This window comes from Gymnoscopelus braueri (genome assembly GCF_963280865.1).
Source record: "Gymnoscopelus braueri genome assembly, chromosome: 6".
In the NCBI taxonomy this organism is placed as follows: Eukaryota; Metazoa; Chordata; class Actinopteri; order Myctophiformes; family Myctophidae; genus Gymnoscopelus; species Gymnoscopelus braueri.
The window spans coordinates 23,926,214-23,943,420 of NC_137607.1; the positions used below are offsets into that span (position 1 = coordinate 23,926,214).

A 17,207-nucleotide genomic window follows, 5' to 3' on the forward strand; every position below is an offset into this window, starting at 1 on the left:
GTAGCCCTGTGGTGGGCGATGGTGAATCATACAGGTAGTTTTTAGTTTAGATTCTTTGATCCCATAACCGTTGGTTACGTCTAAGCATATTCTAGTGCAAATACCGAAGAATTGGAATGTACGAAAGACTTCACCCATTAACATTTCATCCACTCAACTTGAGTCAAAAGTGCATGCTAAAAAAATACTTAAATATTCAAATGTACAATGAGGCAGTATGAGGCGGCACTGGCCCAGGAGGTTGAGCAGCCACTTGGGAATCGGAAGGGTCCCGTTCCGATCCCCGGTAAATTTGTGTCCCGGGGGTCCCTTCCTAGAAATGTAGTGGAGTGAAAGTCGTAAGCTTCCAAAAAAAAAAGAAAAGAAAAAAACTCAAAAACATTTACTTAAGTACAGTACTCAAGTAAATGTACTGTCCACCACTGTCTGAATGTACCTCAGTCGAGTAAATAAATCATACTGCCCATATCCTTACCATTAAGCATGTCTCTTCCAACTCAAAACAGATTGACATAGTTAAGGACTGTCTGGTTGGAGGAAGCATTCCCACAGTCATAAACCCATTTTGCCATGCTGAGAACCTTTACCACTGGGCCCAGTCGGCACCTGTGTTAACATGATCCCCCGTGCAGCTTGTGTATCAAAATCAAATCTCTTTTGACAGCCATACTGAACTTGTAGAGTTTATATACCACAAGCTCCTCTTGTTTCAAATGTAACCAACAATGATTTTCTGTTCATCGTAATGTCTATGGCATATGTCGTTTTTTTTTAAATACAACTATGGCAGAGAGGGTAAATGGTGTGGGAAAAGTTGGGGATTTGAACCCATGATTGAATAGCTACAGGTTCTTTGCCATAGCCCGCTGAGCTAACGGGCCACCCAACTCAACAATGATTTTCTTTGTGAATTGTTCAATGTCCATCATGATTGCTCAACACATTATCCTTGTTTAATGATTATCCTCTTGGGTACTGGCTGCACTTCACACAGAACATGTGAAGGTTTCGAGGCATCAATTACTAGCAGCCTAATAGTATCACTGGAGATAAGAAAGAACATGCCTTTCAAGCCATTCTCTCATCCCTCTCATGAAATGAAATGGGATTTTACTCAAGGAGCATTCTAGTTAGGAAGCATAAAGCTTCTCTCTGTTCCGCAGCCAGCTCCTCAGAGAATTGACGCCAGACATAGGATCAGCCACAAAGATGAAAGCAAGGTCAGGCCAACTTCTTCCCTAACTCAGCAGCTTCTAGTCTGGCAACTCCTCCACTATTCTTGTCTTTTCTCTTCCTCTTTCCCTTCCCCCCTCTCCTCTCCTCTCCTCTCCTCTCCTCTCTAATCTCTCTATTCCTCATAGATGTTACCTACCAGAGCTGCGTCCTCCTACTACATAGAACAGAGTTCTGGGAGATGAGGCATGTCTGAGGATGGTCATTATTTTGTAGTCTGTTGCTCCATGGCCAAACTTTAACTGAGCCAGCTTGTCTCAATAAAATAATAATAATAATAATTCTAGATATCCATAAACCTCAACACTTTTCGCTGTGATAGTGATGCTTCCTGAACACAGCTTATTGTTGTCCGTTATGGTGTCCTGCAATGTTGCCAAGATGTGGGACGACTGGGACGTGGCTATGTATGCACCCCTTCATAGCACAACAGAATGACAGCAGTGGGACCTTTATCCATTATGGAACAACTAAAAGGTCATCATGTAAGGAGGGGGAAGTTAGCTGCCATTAATTCTTGGGTAGAAATCCTGTCCTTTGATTACCTTTGCATTGGTTCAATCAGTATCAGGACCCCTGATCATACTGGCATAAACAAGACTTGTAGGTTCAATACTAGAAAACAGACAGCCTATGTATCTGTTTATGTGCCTTTGATGTTGAATGCTTCGGTAGAAAAACCAATAAACAAAGTTTTAAAAAAAACAAAAAAAACAGACAGCCTTCAAGAGAGACAGGAGTTTCATTGGCAATAGCACAAAACGCCAACATTAAACAGATGGAGCCATAAAGTGCATCAATTGGCATATCTAGTATACCCCACTGTTATGACAGTCAATTTCTTAACACTGGTTTTCTCAGGGAAACGTGTTGCTCATGCAATTCTGAATTAAAGATCCTTATTTGCAATAATTTTTAGACCTAAGTGTATAACATTTAAGCCAACCACACTCCTATCTGGAATTTTAAGTGTGCGGTTACTACTACAATTATTTGTGGCTTATTTCATCTAACAGAGCATAATAGTTGCGCACATATAAAATAAATACAAATGTTTTAGGCAGGTGCTGGAGCAAAAAATAAATAAATAAATTAAAGAAGGTCCTCTCATTGTAGCTCCCTTAAGTGCAATTTCTATATTGCACTTAAGGGAGCTACAGTGTGCGGACCTTCTTTTATCTTTTATTATTGTCTTCTTTTATCTCTCATTACTTCCTTGCAGTTTCCAGCACCTCTTGTTCCTGCAGAGCATGTTGTGTGCGTGTGCAAACTTTCTTTCTGTTTCTTTCTGTCAGCAAATGATGGATTTTGTTCTGGTCACAGTGGAAGGATGATTGTTTATTGTTGCGGTTTCAGTACACTGATAACGGCATCGTCACCTATTTGCTGCTCACATCAGTCTCAACTGCTACCAATTAGTAGAAGAAGGCCAAGTTGCATTCAGATGGTAATAATGGTTTGCAGATGGACACACTGGCATTGTGTGGGAAGAGCAAGTAGATCAAGCAAGTAGACCGAGCCTGTATGGGAACGCTCTTTCTGATTGTTTAAAAAAAACATTTGTGTATGTAGTAGAAAGTCAATAGTAATTTTATCAGTAGTCCCAATTCACCTCTTAGGGGCCTATATATTTTCAATAAACAAGCAGACTAAACAAAAGACTGTTGAGGACCCTACCCATGGAACTATGCTCTGGCATTTCAAAGGGCAAACTTAATGACCTTTTCTTCACTGCTTGAATGATTTATTTTCTAAAAAGCACTCAGTGATGATTTACTGTAGCTAAGTACTAGAAGATTGACTCTGGCTTGCTACCTCTGTCTACCCATCTATCTTACAAGGTCAACGTATGTATGCTAGAAGAAGACATACATGCATATATCTATGTCTGAAAACAGGTGTTAGAATAGTAAAACGCTAAGGTAACGATGACATCTCATATTTTAAGAGCACCTTTTGTCACAAACATAAACAAATAGACTGCATTCATATTTCCAGCGTCAGCTTTTCTAGTGTTCTGATCACATGACATGCTTTTTACTCTGACACACGGCACAAGAGAAATATTCGGATTCACGTATTGAAGGTGATAATTAGCAACGCTGATTGTTCGTACAATCTAAAGGGCATGCATATGGAAAAATAATAATAAGTCATGTACTGTAGCTCCTACAGCGACCATAGACATTGAGCTTGACATGTGATTTTCTTCTTTCCTGTTCAGCAACAGAGAAGGGAAAGCCATCAAAATGTTTAACACCAGGCCACAACAGATCCACTTGGGAGAAACAGTGGAGGAAGAGCAAAGTGGGATATCAATTTCCAACAGGCTGTCCTTACCAGGTACATATTTTCCTCTCCAGTCTTTATTTTCCTCCCACCTCCCTAACATTTTCTTAGGTAGTGTATAGTTAAGTACAATCACAGACACACCGCAAACCGCTTATTGAGGATGTTACGGAGACCATTTAATGCTCAACACTTTGTCAGGTTGGGTAATTTATTTGTGCCAAGCTGGGATCTTGGCAGGCCTTGGATGCCATGGGCTTGTTTTGTGGGTTTGGTTGACTTTTTGTCAACTTCTGCAAAACGAATTATAAAAAAAAAAGAAAGAAGGTATCAACCTCTGCCGGATAAGCTTTCCGTCCATGTCCTGTTGAAGAGCTCTAGATAGATCATACTACATTAGAACAGATGTGTGAGTATCAGTATCGTGCTTATGTACTGTACATGTCTTTGCCTCATTCAAAATAAAACATAAGTCACATTTTGAAACGCAACACTTACAGAACTGGAAACAAAGACATCCCATCGAATGTCTGTGAATAAAGACAAGTTTAAGAAACAACCAGCCATCTAACCACTGTTTTCAATCACAAACACACAGTCCATCCGGAGTGCGTAAACTGTACGCTGTTTGAAAAGAAATCTAATTAAACACCCATGCGCCCTCTTCTCCCTGTGCTGTGTGTTTATTTCTTGGGGGGAAACACCGACAACTTCCATCGGTTCACCAGTCCTTCGGCACCCCACACGACCCCCTGAGGGGCTGTCACTTTCACTACACACTCTCAGACTTCCTCCAGGCCCAAACACCCCCTTGTCCCTGGACTCCCCTGGCCCCCTCTCTCCCTCCTTTCCCATGGTCCCTGTAGCTCCGCGAACCACCCCAACACACACACACAGCCTTCCATGGAGGATTGTTTTGGGCTACATGCGCCGACCCCTTCTCTGCTCCGCCATCTGTTAAGCACTCCCCCAGCTGTTGCCCACTCTCTCCCCCACTCGGCAAAATAACAGCTCTTCGAGTCTGTGACACGTTCGGAGGATCGAAATTACACAGGGGCCTGGCTGTTAATTAGAGAGGGAGGGAGGTTTTAGTGTCCAGTCAGTCTGCAGGTAGGTACTTTTGGCCGTGAAGTTGGCCACAGACACATGCCAACCCCGTCAACCCCCTCCCCCGCAATTGTCAGCTTCATGGCAGGCGCTGACCGATGGGCTGTTTACCTGATTACGCCCATTCAGCAGAATGTTACCTGCATCATTATCCTGGAAAGAATCCCCCTTGGCTTAGCCGTATGAACCCTAGCACCCCTATTTTGGGAGCGAACAATTGGCAAAAGTAGCTGATCTACAAGCTCGCAACGTGTCACAACACATTGTTAGCTTGTAGATAAAAGAGGTTTGCTGTCGAAAAAGCTTGGGGACTCGTAGACCCGTGGGGGACTCCGGTCAACTAAGTTAAGTATATAGGGTTTAAGTGGTTAGAGGCATTACAGTCCTGCAGAGTCCTGAAGAAGTCAAAATGTGCCCCCCAAAAATCTTATGACATAGTGATGTGTATGGCTAGTCATTCATTCATTTATTCACCTATTATGAGAGCAAAAGAAAACATCCCTTTCTTGAATTTGCAACGAATAACTCAAACTGCAAAACCTTTAATCCGTTAATTGTGACAGTGTAAAAATGTACCCTTTTGCACTCAAATTTTAATGAACACTCAGGATTTTACCATGTGTATATTTATGCTTTATCAAACCTAAGCCTACATTCTGTGTCCTCCAATCGCTTCCCCCTTGTTCTGTTTAGTCAGTCAAGGTTGACTTTGGCTTCAGTCTGTTCTTTTAAGGCTGAGACTTTCCATGCACCCTGCATTTACAAGCTGTTACTGTACAATGAATTGTGCAGCTGAAAGACAATATGGTCCTCAAGTGTGCCACATGGTGTTTGGATCCAGCACTTCCAGGAGGAAGTAGCAGTTCCTTCTGCTGTTGAGATTACATGATGCATGTGATAACACCCTTAGTCCCTGAGACTATGGGTGCCAAAACTGGGTGCCCAAATTGACATATTATTCACTTTGCTACAGGCAAGCACAAAAGTTTCCTAATAAAAAAAGAGATTATACAAGCATGCCAAGGGCAGGTTAACCACTTAAACCCAATATACTTAATGGACCGGAGTCCCCCAGGGGTCTATAGGCCTCCTCCTTTTTTACCTCTACACCAATCTCATTGCTGAAAATAGCTGATGTGCAAGCTCACAAGCATCGCGTTGTAACTCGCTGTGGGCTGGTAGATCAGCTACTTTCGCCCGAATGTTTGCCCCAGAATAGGGACGTTAGGGTTGATGTAATGGTTAAAATTCGGACTTGACAGGCTTTAACACCTAATTAAACAAAGCAGGGGTTTTAGTTTAGTAATAATACACATTTTGAAAGGAGATGTGGGATTCGTGGGTTATGTAACATTTTCTTCTGGCAGGCAATTGTCCCTGACCACATGTTACTCAGATCAAGAATCCCTCCTAGGCTACATGTTCTTCCAGATCTTCTTAGTCATTGTCCAGGAACACTGGTCCATTGATACTCATAGTATCCACATAGAGTTTCCACAGATTTATTGGTCTTTGAATGGATTAGAAATGAAACAGTGAGGGGGAACTCAGTGTGTTCAGATGGGGGTCAGTGGACAAGCAGACTCGTCGCTGCCTATCCCTCAGATAGTAATCATTGCTTTATAGAGTGTTTGTTCAGTAACAGGGGTCTCCCCGTCTCTTTAATAAACAGAAAGAAAACATTTTCAGGTGGGCTGCCAATTTCATCAAATGAGGAGAGTGTACCAATTTCAGCTTAAATATTATAGTGTTCCAGTAAAAAATGTGTCTGCACATTTCTTTGTGTCATCACTTCCAATTTCACTTTTTCATGTATCTTATGTGAGTTCTCTCTGCTGATTGGATGAATTTGGAATCCTGAAAACACATTTTCTCTTTACTAAAGAGATGAGAGATGGTGGTGAGACCCGAACAAACACCCGAACAAACACTCTATAACAGTGACTTCTATCAGAATATACATAATATACACTTATTTTGACTAAAGAACATTAATTTCACTTGTCATTGTCAACATTTTTAAATCTAAAACTTTCAAAGACAGAAAATAGTCGATCTACAAGCCGACGTGTTGCGAAGCGGCACATTGTGAGCTTAAAGATATATTTTCACGCTTGTTATTGTTTTCTTCTTTAAGCCATTTCACAATGGGGGGGGGGCTATCAATGGCTAGGGGGTCCTTGGCATGGAACAGTTTGTGAACTCAAGAGAAGCCATGTGAAATCATCAACATAAGTGACTGATTCTGAATGGACACCACAACTTAATGGATACCACAACAGTCAGACTTGGCTATGCGGTTTTGGATACTTGCTTTTTGAGGGCAACTGTGTCAGTATTGCCATCATTGCTTTCATCGATATTCTGAATGCTTGGATTCAAATATGGGTCTCCCATGTGGAAATCCAAACATTATACCAATCAGCTAAAAGATGATTCAGATGTATCTGTCTGAGAGAGAATACACTTAAGTGATTACAAAGCAAAACGTTGTCTGTTACAGCTGTCGGGGCAGAAACCTTGTATCTCCATATTTCATCTTTTTACGTGTTTTCACAAATGAATGCCCTATATTATACTTCTTCATATGACCGTCACTGTGTCATGCAAAAGTTGCGAAAATAGCTGATCTACAACCTCACGATAAATCACGTCATGTGACGTTGTCAGCTTGTAGATCTGCTATTTTCATTATTTTTAAAAGACATTTAAAAGGTTCACCTAGTATAATAACATGCCCAAAACAGGGACGCCAGGTCAAAAGTGGTTAAGTCTGTCTGTTGGTTTTGTAAATATTTAACCAATGAAAAGTATTAGCAAGAGCTTGTGACCAAAATAATAACTACATTGGATCCATTGGAACACAGGCTCTTTTTTTTTTCATTTCCTGAAAGGTTTTGGACTTACAAGGTTTCCGCCTGACATCGACGAAAAGCAGGGTCATGCTGCTGCAGTACATAAACTGATCTGCGATCAGCTGCCGGGCGGCCGACATTTCATCCTTTTCTTTTCCTGCAAGAGGAGGAAAACATCTGGCCCAAGCACAGCTGTCCTGAGAGGCTGGCCTGATGAAAAAGCCAGAATACCTCCCAGTGGCACGTGCTTCCTCCTCGGAGACAACTGTGTTTGATGAAGAGAGGAAGAACGCTTCTATATCAGACAGACAGACGGAGACCTCCGTGGCACCAAGATGTGCCTCAGATCCTTTGTTTTAACCCGTTCAATCCCAGGTACGCATCTGTGTCATTTTAGATTGCTTTGGCTATTCAAAAATAGCAAATATACAAGCTCATCGCGCTATGAGCATGTAGATCTGCTATTTTTTTTTAATCGTGACAAATATCTTCTAAATCAGTTCTAAAACTGTTTTTTGAAAAAACGTATGTTGCTGTATCAGTGGTGCTCCACCTTTTCCATGTCAAGGACCCCCAAAATTATATGTATTTGGCCGTGGACCCCCATCTCAAAATATGTTGTTCCAGGGACCCCCAGAAGCACAGATCGGAGTTAAAATATATATTCAAAGATTTGCACAAATGTAAAAAAAATATCAAAAATAGCCAAAGAAATCTAAAATGACACAGATGCGTTCCCGGTCTTAAAGGGTGAATTCATTTTTAATTCGCCATCAAGTGAATGCCGCATTTACTAACATTTAATTCCTCGTCATTACCAACTTCCTTGTTTATTGTGACTGGCACTGGCAGACTGGCTTGTTCCCTGCAGCCAAATACACATCCTCAAGTCTCTAAAAAGTCCTGTTGACCTCCCCTCCCCCCACCTCATTCCATGGATGTTATATACATATTTTTTTTTCCTTTTTCCATTTTGGTGTTTTCAAAATTTGTGGCTAAGGGACCCGACATGCTCCACCTGGGATTAGAGGCAGGAACTGCTGCGTCTGCTACAGTCCCCCCCAGTTCCCTAAACTGCAAACCATATGGACTCCCCCTCTCTCTCTTGTCTGTGTTGAGGGAGGCTGAGGACGTCTGGCGGAGGATGCTGGTGTGTGTGTGTGTGTGTGTGTGTGTGTGTGTGTGTGTGTGTGTGTGTGTGTGTGTGGGGGGGGGCAGAGTGGAGGGGAGGGAAGGGGAGGGGACGGCGAGTCTCGGGGCGGCCCACAGAGCTCTGTTTGTTCTAGGTTAATGGGTCAACCTGAAGGGGGGACGGTGGAAGCAAGTTGGAGTCTTGTTTGTTTGGAGAAATCGGCGGTCATGATAAAGAAAAGAAACGCTATTGTTTTCAAAGGGGCAAACACAGTGGCACTGTTTCAAGAAGCAAGAAGCGGTAATCGGAGAAAGATGCACTGTGATCCTATAGCAGTGGTTCTGAAAATGTTTCATGTCAAAGGACCCCTGAATTGTTTTGTGCCGGGGATCCCCATAAGAGAAGATTTGTGAACATGTGCAAGATTTGTCACCATTTTTGGAAAAGAGCAGATCTACAAATCTCCCATCGTGATGTATCACGCTGCATTGTAAACTTGTAGATTGACTATTTTCAAATAGCTGAAAAATAAAATAGGGCTTAGGTGTTTCTCATTTTGTTGGGGACCCCCTGAAACCCCCTCAAGGACCCCTGGGGGTCAGAGTTAGAAATAGAATACGCTGCTGTGATTAAATGGCATACCTCTCTCTGCATTATACTGGACTGAACTATTCTCATTTATGAAGCAGCAGTGAACATGCAGTCTATATATAGTGGCTTGGCTGTATCATAATTGTTTGTTATTAGGATTTCATGTCAGTGGGATGGTTGTTGATAGGAGGAGGCCCTAGTTGATGATTGTGCTATTTTGGCTGCAGGCCAAAGACAATAAAGGTTACAGTCAGGTTGTTTTGCATAAAGTCCTGTCCTGGGATGGTGATGTACTGCAGTGGTTCTCAAAGGGTTCCAGGGTGTCCCTAGCCAAATTAGTGGTTTACTGATTTTGATGCTATATTAACCCTGGCTATTTCATAATTTGACTGTTCAAAAATAGCTATTCTACAAGCTCACAGCGTGTGAGATTTGACATGTTGTGAGCTTGTAGATTGGTTTCTGTTCTCTTAGTCTACTGTCGGTTATTGATCAGTCATAACCAGCAGTGGTGTAAAGTAACTAAGTACATTTACTCAAGTACTGTACTTAAGTACACTTTTGAGGTATTTTATACTTTACTGGAGTATTTGCAATTTTCAGTACTTTTACTTCTACTCCCCTACATCTCAGAGGCACATATTGTACTTTTACTCCATTAAATTTTTTATTTTTTATTTACTAGTTACTTTGTAAATTTGAATTATTATTACAAGACATAGAACCACTTTAGGCCTATTTAAACATTGGCTATTTGGAAATAGACAATTTACAAGCTCACGTGTGAGCTTGTAGATCTGCCATTAAAAAAAATATTTTAATACATTTTATACATAATGATACCTTGTGAGATAATGAGTACTTTTACCTTTGGTACTCTAGTATATTTTGACGTCAAAACTTTTGTACTTTTACTCTAAAGGCCTACATTTTGATTACTTATTTACCAGACTTTGTAACAGAGAATTTTCTACATTGCAGTATTGATACTTTTACTTGATACTTGAAATGTGAGTACTCTTTCCACCACTGACCAGTAGTAAGCATTGATGACCTCAATCTAAAGCCACATTCGATTCATGCAGCGTGATGTCACAAGTCAAGTAATTGGTGAAATCTTACACCAGCTAGTAGGAGTCGTTGGGTGAATACATACAGCTCTCCCCTTGCATCAGTGCAAGTCAAGGCACATTACAGAAAGCACCGCCTGGAGGTAAAGCTGCGTCAGGGTTGGATCAGACTGTTAAGCCTATGTCTGTTCTGTTGGAGAGAGACCACTCTGTCTCAAGCATCACGCGTTCTCTGAATCTTTAGATGCCGCTTGTTGTTTCTTTCCCTTCTATATCAAAGTAACTGGTCTGTTAGCAGTAACATTCACTGGTTTTCCATGCAGCTGTTGAGCGCCTCCAGTGTGGATAGGTCGAGAGAGAAAAGAGCCTGATCACCGTGCGCCGCAAACCGCAAAGGAGCTGCTGAGTGGTAGAAAAAGTTGTGAAGAGTGGGAGAGATCTCTCCTCTGGACTGCATACATACAATGAGGAGATTCTGAAGGTCCTCTCTTCCAGTTCACGTTTCCTCTGGCTGTAAAAACCAAGGGTTTTAGAGCCCATGAACCTCTTGTATCCTCTTGTGTGGATTTCTGTTTTCACCTAGAACTCTGCTGCCTGGACAAATGCATACAAATGCATTTAGGAGCCCAAAGGACAAGGAGTGGACACGTTTCTCCTGCGGCAGCAACGTAAGTTTCATATCGATCTGCTGTGTTTAAATGACGTTAATGTGCATCATCTGTGTGCGTTTGGGCTGATTCATTTGAGTGTTTCCAAAACATAGCCAGCTTAAAATAGCCTATTGTAGCCTGTATTGCTAGTGAGCGCTGGCAGTTTTTTTTTGGTAGAGTCGTATTGCAAAGACAGTTTTTAATTCATTTATTCATATCTTTGGTTATATTATTAGATTTTGATTGTGAGTTCATAAGGTGCGCAGAAGCCACGGCCGGGTCGTGGCTTTGACCTCCTCGCCTTATGGAACCAGCGCGCACTCACTTGCCTGTCCAACACTAACCTAACCTACTGGACCTTATTATGCGGCACTAAGAATATCCTCTGAATAGCATTTGGACTAGGTCTGCTGCTCAATTCTCCCGTCTTTAATGTTTCTCCTCTCTCGTCCACAAAGCAACGAAAATATGCTGTAGTAGGAATACCAAAACGCTCGCCCCAAAACACAGTCGCCCCGAGGGAAATCCGGTGACCTCGGAACGGTCCCCACAAATACCTGGTATTCCTAAAACGTAACCTCAGTAAACTATGCCTAAAAGTTTAAACATAACCTTATTCCTAAACGTAACTTCAGTAAACTATGCCTAAAACATAACCTTATTCCTAAACGTAACCTCAGTATAACTATGCCTAACCCTAACCTTATTTCTAACCTTACCCTCAGCTCAGTAAAACAAATACAAGAACCACTTTTTGAACGTGTTTTGGGGCGAGTCTTCGGGTTACCGGCTGTAGTAGTAGGACGGAGTCCAAACGAAAAAGAAAGTCGTGGATGATCCTATGATTTTTGTTGTTGTTGTTGTTGAATGATTGAGAATCTATGCCACATGTTTTATTCTGCATGCCGCCTATTGTTAAATGTTTAAGTCGCATAATAAGTATCACCATCCACAGTCCAATGAATTAGCTTAGCTCACTCACTCACATATTTCAGACTTGACTTGATTGAAGGAAAGAACTGACTGTCGCGCACGTAAACATTCCTCATGGTAGTGTGTGCATTATTGACAACAACAAGCATGCGTTTTTTTTGCTGTCCTGTTACATTTGCCTGGGACTGCCTAGCTTTGGAAAAGTGCATGCTTTGAACAGCTATTTAACAGGGGAAATGGTGCTATCAGAAGTGGAGCCAAGTTTTCTGTAATCCTTTATGGGTTCCCTCCTCCAGATATGATCTAAAAGAGCTGTGCTCAACAGTCTGTGTTGCTTTTTGTTTATAGTGATTGTTCTATGGAAAATAAAGTAGCCAAGAAGTGGAATCCTCAGGGATCTCTAGCTAGTGTGTGCTTTGTGTCCTTGAGAGCAAAAATAAGACCCTTTTTACAGGGAACTGGGCCGACTGCGAACAAGTGTGAGCTCCTATGAATTCACTGAGAGAGTTAGTGTGTATGCATCACTGGTTAAGTGACATGCCCCTTGAGTGGCTCCTGAGCGCTAGACAATCACCCACTGTTACAGGCATTGCTGCTCCATTGCTGGCACTGGATTGGACTGCGGCTGCACAGACATACACTTGACTGAGAGCTGCTGCCTCCTCGGCACTGCCAACACTGGCTAGTTGCTCTTGGAGGACATGCTGCAAGAAGGTTGTGCAGGATGTCGGAGGCTAGTCTAGTGTTGCTTTGAGCAAGCATGTGTAGGAATGAATGAAGGTGGTGGTGGGATGCAGGTCAAATCAAAGCTGGCATTAAGGGTGAGGTGTAACGGGAGGTTAGCAGCATGAATGTGAGGCTGGACAAATGTCAGCAGGAAAATGAGGAAATGTGTACTAAGTATTGACATTGACCAAAATCCCTGAGGGATGTTTCCAACACTTTGTTGAATTCATGCCACAAATTATTCAGGATGTCCCCGATGCAAAAGGTGGTCCTAGTGTCTCGTTGTCTGGTGTCTGGTATACCTAATGCAGTGGTCACTGATTGCATATTGTCTCATGCATGCAACATCAGCCAAATGGACCTGTGCATTGCTGTGCTGTGCACTTGGCTTGTTATTGCAATGTACCATTACAAAATGTAACACAGTAGCAGATTTTGATGATGAAAATAATATGACTTTGAGACTTGACGTACACCTAATTCTGACACCATGTGTTGCATCCCAGCGTGAGCTGTTGCATATCTAGCCCTTTCCTTTCTCTACTGTGCTCTCTCGACTGTTATCCAACGTGAGTGAAAGCCAGAGTGATCCCTAGAAAACAAAAACAAGTATAATATGGTCATCATCACTCAGCCACATTATTTATCAGGGGGAACACCACACACTGTAAGGTACGATAGATGCACAATATGTACAAGAAGTAAAATGCACATGTTAAACGGCAAGCTTTTCTCACAACATGAACACATACTGTATATACACTGTAAGTTCCATGGCATCACAAAGAACAAAATTGTCCAAGTAAGATGTCACCACACAATTTGACAGGTCATTCTGCATACAGTATATAATTTTCCATCTCGGCTTCTTTGTTTGTTTCAACATACATCACTGAAGACGTAAGTCTCTTAAGAATACACACACATAAGCTATTCTGTATAGATTTGTATTGGGCTACTACTGTATGAAATTCATCATTTCATCATATCATGTGTCATTACCTATGCACTTAACAGCGCAGAGTTAATGACACATAAACACCACTGTATGGAGAATACATGAACCTTGTTATTGACAACTGTTGGATGAGTGATGATGTGATGATGAGTGGCCTCTTTGCCAACAAATCTGTCATTGTCAGTTCATCCTCTATCGAGAGATAGAGTACAGTATACGCTCCTATTTTCTTCATATTTAGAGTATTCTCACCTGTTATAAGATCACAGTACACTCATCTCTCCTCACCAGTATGCTCACCTTCCCAACTACCACAACACCAGTGGTTGGGGTTGTGGACGGTGTGTGTGTGTGTGTGTGTGTGTGTGTGTGTGTGTGTGTGTGTGTGTGTTTAGCATCTGCAGGTTCCCCCATGACAGGAAAAGGGCAAACCAATAAAGGCCAGTGGAAGTTTACTCACAGCCCTTTGTCTGCTCGCTGTCTTGTGGACTGAGTCAATCTTTACTCTGGTCTGCATTGACCTCCTGACTCCTGTGACCAATCTGAGTGTTTTGGGAGCAAAAAGGCCAGAGGACCTGACAGACAAGTGGCAGACTTGGCCCTGTGGCCTGTGCTGTGTTGCAAATGAAGTATCTTCTTCATTCTTCCCCTTGCACTGCAATTCTGACTGTTTAGTTTAGTTTAACATAAAATAAAATGGGGAAAAAAATCTACACTTTCACAATAGGGACAACTTTATTTAAGTTTGCTATACTAGGTCCGCTCCTTTTTTTCTATAATCTATAAGGTCACAATGCGACATGTTGCGACACTGTATAACCTTGTAAATCAGCTATTTTTGCCAAATTTTCACACCAGAATAAAGTCACTAGAGTTCAAGTGGTTAATTAGGCCAATCTTGTCGTGTGGTTCCAGCCATAGGGCGATTAACCATCATTTACACAAAGGAAGAACAAAATGTCCGCCGTGCGATTTTGGTCAGTGAGTGTGGTGGGGAGTAAGCGCTGCAAAACCTGGGAAGTGTTAACCTGCTAATTATTGCTAATGGCAATTTTGTACGTGTGAAGAGGATGAATCAACTCAATGCTTTCATAATGAAGTCATAATGAACCAGATACAGGTGCTGAGGCTTAAACGTTGCCAATAGGAACAGACATTGGCCCACGATCAATGACTCATTCATGTTCAAGAATGTTATGGTTAGAGATAGAGGAGGTGAGCATGCAGGAACACAGAGCCTGATTTGCGAGGAACTCAGGCACTTTCATTCAGAGAATTGTCTCCTAGATTTTCTGCCTAATAGAGCACCTTGACTTCAATACTGTACCTCTGTGAACATACTTAGTTGTGCACCAATGTCTGGTTTTGAGTTTGATTGTATATCATTGCTTGATGTGTAGCAGAGTGCTCGCTCAAATCCGGAGTGTGAATTACATCCTAAGTGGAAGAACGGACCAGTTACTGCCTTTTTCATGGGTCATAATAGCAAGAGTCAGAGTGCTGTCAGAGTGCTGTTTTGACTTGGGCTGGTCCGAACCACAGAGCTGCCAAGGTGTCAAGAAGCTGTAAGTCTGTCAAAGCCTCCTCATAAAACCCAAGTGTGTGAAAAATGATATTGTTAAGGCTGCACATAGACACATGCTGTAAAGGTACTTTATGTACAGTAGTGTACAACTGTGATAATAACGAGTGACCCCTCATCTTTTGGTCTGATACTCTGACAATACGTTGTCTGCCACAAGTCAAGTAAAACTTTGAGCCAAGCATATTTCACCTATGAGAGGTATTTTGTCACAACCTTTGCTGTAATTGATTCTTCGGAAGAGACTTTCATTAGAATCTCGAGTAATACATTTTGGGCCAGGCAGGCGGGTGAACCACGTTGTCACGATCATGTCACTATGACTCAGCCATAACCATATAAGGAGTTCCCAATGCAGCTACACCCAAATATGGAGTTGGTGTTGTCTAACCCTCAACGTGTCGTCACGGTATCGGGCGCAAACAAATCAGTCACCTCCATATATGGGCACAAAAGGAGGGATGCCCATGGGCATATACTGATGACAGCAGAGATCTCCATCTATGGGCATTAAGGGGACATGGCTGACAGATAAAAAGATCTCCATATATGGGCATATTGGTCGGATTGGCGACTCTAGATGTGAAAGCCACATAGCGGCCCGAACCTCTAGTAAGGTATGCCCCATCCAGTTTTGCAATACCCTTGTACGCATTGTCAGAGTAACCATTGTACCCTGTCTATCTGTGTCCCTTTTATGCCCAATGTATGGAGTACGGTGTCAGGCATGCCCAAATATAGAGTCTAGTCTATGACATCATATTGATGACATCAGCATACTCCATATATGAGGAGTTGTGTATTTTTTTTTTTGATCCACTGATCTGACCGAGTTCCCTCTTGGGGTGCATCACACCCTCAGGGCCTCGCCAATACACACTCCGCCCATATATGAGCGTATCGGTCGGGTTGGCGGTTCTGGACAACCACCTGTCCGACCGACTTGAGGCCGAGTTTGAAATCGGTTGGTTGGACGGTTCTTGAGAACTACAGATGCACGCACAGGCGGACGGACCGAGATTTCGTGCATTTATAGTAGAATGCCCTTTTAAAGTCAAAGTGTTATGGAAAAACATAATGAAATGCCAATATTATTAGCATTTCTTTTTTCTTTATTCACAAGTAATGGGGATACGTTATAGGAGCTGTTTCATTAATGGATTTGGTTCGTGGCTTGCCAAATTAGCCATATAAACAATATACAAAGAACGTTAACGCTTGCAAAATCACACCCTGACAGTTGACAATGATAAACTTAAGAAAATGGTTTCCCTTTCCTTACGAAAATTGTAAACAATACTTAAAGTTATACAATGCAGAATCCCAAATAACGATTTTTAGCAACCTCTGCTGGTCACTACCGTCACTGCATACAATTTCCGTAATCCTCGATTACCCAGAATTCCATTCGTTTTCACCGGAAGCCGGAAGCGTTTCAAAAAGCGATCTTTTAATTGTTTTATACTATCTACGGATCGTTTCTCTTAGCCAGTGGAGCATTAGTTACCATGAGCTGTGCTTTCTTTTTCTGTTCTTTTTCGATCTTCCAATCCTACATTATCTTAACATCAGCGTGAGGTTCCTTTTTGTTATAGCGCGGTAGTTCCTGGCCAAACAGGAAACCGTTGCGGTAGTTCCTGGGGACGTCGGCCACGACGTCATGACGTTGGCCAGGAACGTCATTTCCCCGGGAATGTCCCCCCAGTCCACTTTCAATAGAAAATATATAAATAAAAGGCTTCCGGGGGTGAAATTCACGGAGTGGGTGTTGTGAAACTTTTGCCACTCGCAAAAGATATACAATTTAACTTTAGTTTTGTTGAAAACGTTACCTAGTATTACTTTAAGTGTACCTTGTTTGGCTTTTGGTTGCCAAGTGAAATTATCCAAGTGAAATTTGCCTCTCAGCCTTTTCCTCATTTGAATGAACCATTGTAGAAGATCCAACTGGTTTTTAGGGGAGGAAAGTTAGATTTCCTCAGTGGTGGATTAATGCTTTGCAGCAGGGAGTTTTAAGTAGTGATTATTTATAGTCTTGACATGGCACCCACTCCTCACATAGTGGTATTTCCCTTAGTCAA

The 17,207-nt window shown here is 42.0% G+C and overlaps 1 protein-coding gene across 1 annotated transcript in view; it reads left to right on the plus strand.

Annotated features, from left to right (window-relative positions):
• Nucleotides 1-10,399: 10,399 nt before the first annotated feature.
• The window catches only part of col24a1 (collagen type XXIV alpha 1 chain), a 151,252-nt gene continuing 144,444 nt past the window's right edge, over nt 10,400-17,207 (plus strand). The window contains exon 1 of the mRNA XM_080430719.1: nt 10,400-10,945. Coding sequence (XP_080286845.1) covers nt 10,890-10,945 — 56 coding nt within the window. The 5' untranslated portion in view covers nt 10,400-10,889. The remainder of the gene's footprint in view (nt 10,946-17,207) is intronic.